We start from the raw sequence: 10,416 nt of genomic DNA, 5'->3' as shown, positions 1-10,416 counted from the left end.
TGTGTTGGGGACTGTGTTAACATCAACCCTGGGGGATTAAAAAACAACCAATAGTGAGTGTTTCCTCTACGAGGGGTCTCTTTTGTCTTACCCTGCAGCGGTGGCGTGGCGGTTCTTCTCTAACGTGACCCACGCTGCCACATCACTTAGCAACAGTCTCCCCTCATGGTACAATCAAAACTCACAAGACAGTGTCCTCCTTTTGTTTACATGTCTGATGGAGGGAGATATTTACTGGAACACCCACAGTTAGTGTTGCCTGTATATACATCTTAATTTTTTCTTTTCTGTATTGTATATTTATATAATTTTGTTATTGTTAAAATATGTAACTATATTGTGAGAATAAACTTAAACTTCTTGTAGGGAAAATAGGCTGTGAGTTTGTTGCCTCTAGCTGTTGTGAAACTCCACCGGTGCACTGAGGCCCCCTGGTGGTTGGAAAGGGTACACACTGCTTCCTGATAAATAAAACAAAAGGTGAGAACCAAGTACAAATACTTTGTTACTGTGCTGAAGTAGAATTATCTCTACTTTACCTGAGCATTTCTTTTTTACTTTTACTCCCTACATTTTCAAACATATCTGTAGGTTCTAAAACTTAGTTTTAAAGGGATAGTTCGGAATTTTGGACATAAGACCTATTTTCCAACTCAGCCGGTGTGTTTGAGATGTCTGGAGACGTTTTCAAGAAATTTCATTCAGTTCTTCTAGTTGCCGAGTTCGCTTGTGCTATGGCTAGCGCAAGTCAATCATTCTAGTTAGCATGGCATTAAAAACACTCATACTGAATCAATTGTAACGGCAGACTATCGATGTACATATCTGTGTTGATAGAATGTTTGAAATAAAACCAACCTTGCATTTTTAAGGATTTATGTCTCAGCAGCAGCAGCAGCATGTCATACTTCCTAGTAGGCTATGGCAGCGGCGGACTGATATCACCTAGCACTTATAAGTTACCGGTTCTATAATAGTTTGTTTACCTGCTGTCATTGCTACAGACGCAGAGTAGCCTGCAGTGCTAGTTTCTTCAATCTCACAGAAATGGACACTTTTGGAGAATATACTGAAACTTTTGAAGACTCTGATGTGTTGAGTTTTTCTCCACCCAAACCCAACCGTACCTGTACGAGCTTGAATATACAGAGGAAGAATTGCGCGAGAGGGATGCTCAAAGGGCAGAACGTGCTGAGAACCGGGACCCAACAGACGGAGACTGGTGGTGCCAGGAGGGAATCCCCCGCAACACGTCCGAGGGTTTACGGTTCTCTGGACGGAGCAGAGGTTTGGGTTCGCGGTGCATAATTGTGGGTTGGCTGGGCCGTGGGCTGCCTGGTGTTTGCGTGAGGTCCAAGCGCTTTTCACTGAGGGCATGAGGCCCGACAATTCAGCCTGGTTCGATTGCCTATTTATGGGCAGTATTTCGGGCGGCGCATCTTAGAGTTTTGAGTCTGACGGAGAGTCCGCATGTGTGGATTCGCGTGGCCGTGTGCTGCCCGGTGTTTGTGTAAGCGCTTTTCAGACAGCCTTGGGGGCATAAGAGCCGACAATTCGGCGGTGTTCAGGTGTGTATTTACCGGAGGGATTCCCCGCAATGCCTCCGAGGGTTTACGGTTCTCCGGACGGAGCAGAGGTTCGGGTTCACGGTGCGTAATTGTGGGTTCGCGGGGCCTTGTGCTGCCCGGTGTTTGAGTGAGCTCCGAGGGCTTTTCAGACAGCCTTGGGGGCTTAAGGGCCGACAAATCGGTGGTGTTCAGGTGTGTATTTACCGGCTGGATTCCAAGCAGCGCGTCTTAGAGTTTTGAGTCCGAAGGAGCAAAGTAAAATTCCGCTGCTGCTTAGAAACAAGTCCCTCAAAAAATGGATGATTCAAGCGATGCAAGGTTAGTTTTGTTTCAAATATTATTCTATCAACACAGATATGTACATCGACAGTCTAGTGTTTTAATTGATTTGCCGCGGGTGCACTGTGGAGTCGGTATGAGTGTTTTTAATGCCATGCTAACTAGAACCATTGACTTGCACTAGCCATAGCACAAATGAACTCGGCAACTAGAAGAACTGAATGAAATGTCTTGAAAACGTCTCCAGACGTCTCGAACGCACCAGCTGAGTTGGAAAATAGGTCTTATGTCCAAAATTCCGAACTATCCCTTTAATACAATTGAGTGGAATTATTGATTATTTTCTTATTAATATGATGCAAGATTCAGGGTGCAGTCGAATAGTCTTTTTTGCTTCGGAAGGTTCCTAACTGAAGAAGTGACCCGGAAGTAAACAAGTGGCCGCCATGATAAGAGCTGTTCGAATTCTCTAAATGCAAAGGAAAGGAGCTCCAATGCTTCCTTTCAGAGCTCCTTTAGCATAGGATGCAACGGACCTTCCTATGCGAAAGCAAAGGAGATCACTCCGACCCACAATTCCTTGCGAGAGCAACATTTAAAGTGCCGCACACCTCGGCCGTTCATGAAAACAAACGATATGTGCATTTACATATTTAACATTAACTTTCATGCAGACATATAGTAATTGGAATAGTGATAATAAATGTGTGGACAGTGATAATAATCGAATGTTTTTTTTTTTTCATTTATTTCAATCATGTTACAAATGTTTGACAAAAACGAAACTAAAACCACAAATGAAACGTAAATAAAGCAAACGGTCAAACAGAAAGGAGGAGCTGCTGGACCTGAAGCCGGTCAGTGAACCAGCTGTTTATAAAACCAACATGTGGAGAAGTGGACGACGCGTTTTTTGTAGTCCATTATTGTAGTTTCTCCAGCGCAGACGCACGTCAATCGCCGGTGCCAATCATCAGCTGTCAATCATCAGCGGCCGCGTTATAATGACGTAGCTTAGTGAAAGTCCGGTCGGATTCTCTGAGCACCGCGGTCGACTATTCCTAAGTCCTTTTGAGTTCTCCTATCTCCTTTCCTTAACCCCGTGACCTTTTCCCCAGAGGTCAAGGAATAGGAGATAGGAATAGGAGTTAGGACCTTATTTTTTGACTATTCGACTGCACCCTCAGTTTGCCTTGCAAACCCCCCCCCCCCCCCAAAAAAAACAACAACAGCCAGTATAAAGTCCTAAATAGAGATACATTTTACTTTATTTTTTGTGTACATTTCAGAGCCTGTGCTTTTACACTTTTACTTGAGTAAAGAAGTTGAATCAGTGTACTTCTCCAGAGTCCCTTTGAACATTATGAGTATTGGTGATAACGTAGTAATGACAATTAATTTAGAATAGTTTGGGCAGCATTGGCAAGGATACATCTGTCGTCTGCTGTGTGTGAGTGTCAACAGACGAAGATGGGAGCGTGTCTCATTTATTTGCATTTTCTTTTGTGGTTGCACGCTATGTATCTCGCTTACTGGAGTTCCTTATGTGTTGGTGCTTTCAGTTTGGCAAATAATAAGGGCTGCAATTTTAGATTATTGTTAATGAATATGCTGATTAATTTCTCAACTTTTGGGCTATAAAACATCAGACAACGGTCAAATAATTCACTAGTTCAAGGTGACTTTTTTAAATGTCTTGTTTTGTCCAAAACCTAAAGATAATTTATTTACTTTAATGTACGACGACCAACAGCAGCAAACCTTTACATTTTAGAAGTTGGAACAATAAAACGTTTGGTGTTTTATCTTGACTGAAAATTTTTTAGTTTTAAAATAGTTTAAGATAAATGTTTTTGTCGCAGCTCATCAAAGTCATTAGGATTCTCTGCAGGACCGTGGTTGTCTGTATAACATTTTATTAGAGATACACTATATTGCCAAAAGTATTCACTCAGCCATCCAAATAATATAAATCAGGTGTTCCAATCACTTCATGGTCACAGGTGTATAAAAGCAGCACCTAGGCATGCAGACTGTTTCTACAAACATGTGAAAGAATGGGTCGTGGTACTGTGATAGGATGCCAGCTGTGCAACAAGTCCAGTCGTCCAGTGTGTGTGTGTGTGTGTGTGTGTGTGTCGGTCTGTCTGTCTGTCTGTCTGTCTGTCTGTCTGTCTATATCGTTAGTGCCAAGATAATCATGACATGAAGTTGCCTTTTCCTGGTTAAATAAAAATGTGTAAAATTATATTATTATTATCATTGAGGCAAAAGTCTTGGAAGACTGCTATTTTGCCCAATACTTAATATTTGAGATCGTTGGCTGCTTTTGTTAAATGCAATGTAAGGTAAGGAGAGAGGAACAAAAAAGTCAAACAATTGTAAACTATAGCCCTGAAAATAATATTCTCTCATATGAAAGTTAATCCTACAAATAGCTTTGAAAAAATAATGTGTTATAATGTGTTCATATTTATACCATCTTGCGTGAATGAAAGTGGCCTTTCATGGTAAACGTGTGGGCTGTTTGGCTTCTTATTTGCCTGTGATGTGACAGACAGCCCCCCCCTCTGCACACACACACTACTTCTTCCTCTCGTCCACAGTGTTGTCATGCCTGCAGACACACCGAGGACAAACCTGTGTGGACGTCAACGCTCCAGATATTGCCTTTTCTCTTGCATGCCATCATGCGCTGGTTGCTCGCTGGGTACTGTGGGCTCGCCTTGATCAATATCTCAGGTAAATGATCCGATTAAAGAGTGACTAAAAATGAGAATTTTGTTAAGAACAATTACAGGTTGCGAGTAAATCTGACTTTTTATTACAGCACAAGCAATAAACCTAACCATTTCACAATGCTGTCAATTGTATTGTTTTTATGACTGTTTAACTACAGATAGATGTACACAAAGGGTTTTGCATGTTATTTTTGACATTACTTCCTGGCCATCTGTGGAGGAAAAGAGGAAGTTGTCTTCTGAGACGAATACTGGTCATTTTAATATACTGTATTTACAGTTTACCCATCAGGTTCCTTTGTTTCAGACCTGCAGTCAGTTTTTGTTCGTGGATTCAATTCAAAAACAACTTGTATCTAAACTCTCCATTCTTTGAGGCGTGCACCGATGCAGCTTTAGGTTGGATGCATTAATATTATCCTTCACCACACACACACACACACACACACAGAGAGAGAGAGAGAGAGAGAGAGAGAGAGAGAGAGAGAGAGAGAGAGAGAGAGAGAGAGAGAGAGACAACAATCCTTTTTACTGTCTGATTGTGGTGACCAAATTAACTATTGAATTAATCTCGGGATGCAACTGATTCATTTTGATCATGATTAATCTGGGGGTTGTTTTAATTCAAACTAAAACTCTAAATATTCAATATGCAATCATTACAGGAAAAGCGGCAAAATATTCACATTTGAGAAGCTGGAATAGCTATGTTTTAGTAAATTCATATATCAGATATTTCATACAGATACTTTGCCTACTGTATGTTCAAAAAGATTCTTAAATTCAAGAATGTGCTGCTTTTCTGTGTTTTGTTGTCGTAAAGTTCAGTATCTTAGAGTTTTTTGTACATTTCGTGGTAAAAAAGGTTGGCATTGGGCTTTCTTTTGGCATGTAAACCTGCAGCAAATCAATGTCATTAACTAAACCCTCCATTATGTCATCTGTAAACTCTTGAAATACGGTAGTACATTCTCCTCTCAAGTATATTTCTAAATATACAAAATCATCTGCAAATATGTTTGAGATTCACTCTTCCTTTTGACTGCTCAGTGGCCCTGAACCCTGCCGTGCCGATCACCCAGAAGCCCCGGTTCTACGGCGTGAGAACCAGACAGGATGTGGGCATCTTCTGCCTGTCCACCCCGAGCCTCCAGTTCGCCGAGGCCCGCTGGTACAAGGCCGACCGGTACGACGCGGAGGTTGGAAGCAGACGTCAGATACCTGCGGGACTAAAGTTTGAATTCAGCAGCAGGCCCAACCTGAACTTTCTGCTCGTGCACGGCGTGGAACTCGAGGACAGCGGAGTGTACTTCTGCATGCTGAACAACACGTGGGGGCCGGGGACCGCACTTCAAGTGGCCAGTAAGTAGCTGGGAAAATACGTACGTGATTCGTGTTGTTGCTAGGCTACGTTCACGCTCAATCCCGATTTACCGCTCAGATCCGATGTTTTCTTGTCTGATCGTTCACACTGTTTTTGAAATGTGACCTGCATGCGGGGCAATGACTAATTCTGATAAAATGTTGCATGAATTCTACGGGGGTGAATCTTTGGCTCACTTCGATTCTATTAATGATACAGTAGTTGGCAATTCGATTTTTTTTGTTTTTTGTAACGATTCGATTCTGTAACTTGTAGCCTAACCAAAATTCTATATCCATGAAATAAACATACAATAATGTGAGTGAGACTATCTGTATTCTTCTGAAAGGTGAAAAAATAAACAGACCACAGAATTACTTATTTAACATATTTATTCTCTAAAAAAGTAGTCCTGCATAATATTTTATGCTGAATACAAAAATGTAATGCTCAGTTATTTTGAACTTTTTTCAATAAACTACATGCTGGCAGGGGAGAGAGTGTCTTAGACGTATTAAAACATTAATCATAAGTAAGAATCACGATTCATCTGATTAAACTCATTTATATTGATTATTGGTGAAGCCAAAACGATTCATTCTATTTATTTATTTTAGCAGATTGATTTAGTTGAATCCGTCGGACTGACAATCAATTCATCGATTAATCAAATTAATCGTAATGAATTCCTATATGATTGCATTGCAAAACATCGGACCTGCATCCGATTTAGGACCGCATATGAAAGTGGCCGAAATCTGATTAAAAAATATCAGATTCCACGTGATTTAGATTTTTTTTATTATTATTTTTAAACAGATCCCGGTCGCATACGAGCAAAAACTAAAATCGGATTTGGGCCACTTCGTAGCCTTAAAGTGGTCCTTTACCAAAGTTCTGCTCCTCTCACAGGACCCATTGACCTTCCCAACGCTCTGTACCGGACCAAGATGAAGGACGGTCTCATCATCCTCCAGGGCCTGGTGCTGGCAGGGTGCATCGCCGCCATCCTGCTGCGGAAACAACGACTGGTGAGGAAGCAGATGACCGACACGCTTGAGGCGAATCCGTGAAATCATAAGAGAGCCTCAAGGAATGAAGGAGCTTACGCTTTTTTAGAATAAAACAAACCTGATGGACATGTGGACAGAGTCCGAGAAAAACAAAAGAAAGCATAAAACAAAGAAATTACGCCAATTTGAATGCTGAATGTTTTTAATAGGAAGATAGCAACCAAAGCTAACATAAGGCTAACTGAGGCAGAAAGGATGAAGGCCAATGGCCGTGACTGGGACTGTGAGTCTGTATGTGGACCCTGAGACCACCGCTATGCCACAGGAGAGGGTTTATATTTGGGTGTTTTCGGTAGCGCCAATGGCCCGATTTGGCGTCACAGCTGTTGCGATCTTCCGATGCTAGTTTGCATTACTTACGATAAACCAACAGAGCTCCTCAAGCTGAAAGATAACACATACCCAGTTTAGAACCATGTATGAAGTAAAGGAAGTCCTGTATGTATGTTTGTGGACCAGTTTCCATGACGCAGGGCTTCATCACAGCTTCCATAGCAACAGTTCTGAACATGTTTAACCGCTTAAACAGCGCTAATGTTCCTCAGTGCACTTTTGCCTCCTTCTATTTCATTTAAAAGGGTCTTTCCATTACTTTTCTGTTATGTTGCTACACCCAAAAACTGCTCAGCCATTTTCTTTTCCTCATTGAAGCAGCAAAGCGAGCTTGTCGTGATCAGAATGACGGCTACTCGGTGTATTATGTTCAGCATGTTTCTGCCTCTTTAATTTTCTCTGGCTGATGTATTCTTTCCTTCTTTAGCAGCGGAAGACGAAGGACATCATATATGAGGAGCCTGAAAATGATCACATCTATGAGGTTTGTACAATTGTAACGATCCATTGTTCCTGCCCCTTTAATGCAACTTACTGTAGGTAGAAGTACAACGCTATCAAAGTATAAGTCCTACGATCAGTATTATTAGAAGTGTGTCATCAGCAAACTGTAAAACCTACTGATTGTGCATTAAAAACATCCCGTCAGTTTTTTTACTATTATATACAATGTTTCTGTATTACCGGTAATATTAATGCTTCATTATTGTCTAGCATTGCATCATATTGTGCGATATCGTCATGTGTTTGCAGCCTCGCCATCCTGTAAGAAACATGTATCTCTGTTTTCAGCTTTGTGACCAATTATTTCTCAATTATTAAAAAAAAATGTATCTGAGAAGCAAAGCTTTCAGACAAATGTAGAGTACAAACAAAGTATCACATTTGTACAAGTACCTTGAATCTTTAAGTATTCCAGTGGGTAATTTCTTTGTCTCCTCGGTCCACTGAGCTGATAACCACAATTATATCTTGTTCTGTCACTGCAGTTCTCAGTGGGTTATTTCCAATTTATAAATATAATATATGAGTACTTCTAGTTTTACCAGTCTTTTTGAACACAAGTGTCTGTACTTCTACTTGAGTACAGAACGTCTGCTCTTTTGACACCTCTAATAACGCTGACTCTAATATGTTTTTCTGATGAGGGGAAAGAAAAGAATGACCTAAATGCATGTATGTGGTCTCATTTATAATGTATTTAACATGTACATATGTTTTCAATAATGTGCATAAAATTAAGTTGTGATTTATCAAATGTACATCTCTTAAAAAAAAATGGCCATTCAAGGTAATATAGTGTGATGCAGACATGGCAGTAAAAATGATCCAGAACGTTCATTTACACACATTTTAGAGATAAAGGCCCGTAAACAAAGTTTGGGCAGCAATGCTTTAAAGATTGCTGTTTATACTGGAAAGTTACAGCCAAATAAACGTGGATTTAATGTGCTGAGATAAGAAGTTAATTGTGAGCACCCATGCACCTTCACTATGCATATTACTTACTTATGATGCATCTTACTTTACCATTTAAAGGTCGCTGTGGTGACATTTAGCAGCTGCACGTCTTCATGGTTGGAGTCACGTCTGATTCACCGACGATGCAAATTCAAGCCGAGGCATGACCTGACTTCCTTCTGTCTCTCAGGGTTTGGCGATTGAGACGTGCGGCGGTGGTCTGTACGAGGAACTCTCTGTTTACGCCCAGGCTGATGTCGGCGAGGCCCCGTGGGAGTGAGGCTGCCTCAACATTCTACTTGCACGTTCTTGATCGTAAAAGTACTAACGATACCTTTTTAAAGGGAGAGCTGAGGTACTTACTCATAGTTAGTAGAACGTCAATTAAAATCACTTAATGTACTCCATATTTAGAATCATTTCATTTCACAGTTTACCTCACTGCAACTCCCGTTGTCTGCTTAATAACATGGACTTGTTTTTTGTCAAAGGTGTCTGGTGGCTGTGAGGAAAGATAGATAAGAGTGAAAAGTAGAGGTGTAATGATTAATTTGATTAATCAATGAATCGATTGTCAGTCCTATGGATTCAACTAAATCGATCTGCTAAAATAAATAAATAGAATGAATCGTTTTGGCTTCACCAATAATCAATATCAATGCGTTTAATTGGATGAATCGTGATTCTTACTTATGATTAATGTTTTAATAAGTTTAAGACACTCTCTCCCCTGCCAGCATGTAGTCTATTGGATAATGTTCAAAATAACTGAGCATTACATTTTTGTATTCACCATAAAATATTATGCAGGACTACTTTTTTATAGAATAAATATGTTAAATAAGTAATTCTGTGGTCTGTTTATCTTTTCATCTTTCACAAGAATACAGATACTCTCACTCGTATTATTGTATGTTTATTTCATGAATATAGAATTTTGGTTACAAGTTACTGAATCGAATCGAATTGTTCCCCAAAAAAAAAAACTGTATCGTTTATCGAATCGAATCGCTGTGAAGCCAAAGATAGTGAAAAGTGGCGAATATAGCGTACTGATCGGTATAATTTTAGGTGTCTCAAATAGGATTCCGTTGCCATGCCTATCGCCATTGATACACCAAAGATGGATACTCCTACAACCCCTACTGTCCCTTTTAAGAGCTCTCGTGGAGATTTGTCTTTATTGTAAAACGCTTGCATTCAAGTCCACTGAAGTGAAAAGGAACCATTTCTACTACAATTCAGAATCGACAGCTAACATTCCAGCTGACATTTTTGGTGCTTCCATAGATTTTACTTTTTTATTATTTCATGACTTATCTGACTTGAGTTCAAGATCTGTTTTATCTAAAAAATATTTTACAGTTTGTGCATTTGAACCCGAACAAGACCCTGCTTGTCAATTGCATCTATTCAAATTTAAATTCTGTGTGACTTTTATGTATATGTGTATATGTAACAAGAATAAAAACAATAAACACGTTTCCAATTGCTTGAGAAAGTCTTGTTTTATTGGCTTTGACACATAAAAAATTAAAATTAAAACTTATATATATTATTGATACACAAATTAAACAAACAAATCCAGTACATAAATA

At 39.9% G+C, this 10,416-nt stretch overlaps 1 protein-coding gene across 1 annotated transcript; it reads left to right on the top strand.

Annotated features, from left to right (window-relative positions):
• Positions 1-4,460: 4,460 nt before the first annotated feature.
• cd79b (CD79b molecule, immunoglobulin-associated beta) lies at positions 4,461-10,313 on the top strand. Its single transcript, XM_084040698.1, has 5 exons — positions 4,461-4,589; positions 5,639-5,950; positions 6,864-6,982; positions 7,785-7,841; positions 9,009-10,313. The coding sequence occupies exons 1-5, from the start codon at positions 4,538-4,540 to the stop codon at positions 9,096-9,098; spliced, it is 630 nt and encodes a 209-aa protein (XP_083896824.1). The 5' UTR covers positions 4,461-4,537; the 3' UTR covers positions 9,099-10,313.
• The last annotated feature ends 103 nt before the right edge of the window (positions 10,314-10,416 follow it).

Source organism: Eutrigla gurnardus (assembly GCF_963514095.1).
Source record: "Eutrigla gurnardus genome assembly, chromosome: 22".
Classification (NCBI taxonomy): Eukaryota; Metazoa; Chordata; class Actinopteri; order Perciformes; family Triglidae; genus Eutrigla; species Eutrigla gurnardus.
The sequence above is the reverse complement of the archived record's forward strand: the minus strand, read 5'-3'. Positions and strand labels throughout refer to the sequence as shown.

Coding starts and splice junctions, on each gene's coding strand:
- cd79b (XM_084040698.1), top strand. CDS start 4,538: ATGCGCTGGTTGCTCGCTGGGTACTGTGGGCTCGCCTTGATCAATATC. Junction 6,983..7,784: donor TGCTGCGGAAACAACGACTG/GTGAGGAAGCAG, acceptor TTCCTTCTTTAG/CAGCGGAAGACGAAGGACAT. Junction 7,842..9,008: donor AAAATGATCACATCTATGAG/GTTTGTACAATT, acceptor TCTGTCTCTCAG/GGTTTGGCGATTGAGACGTG.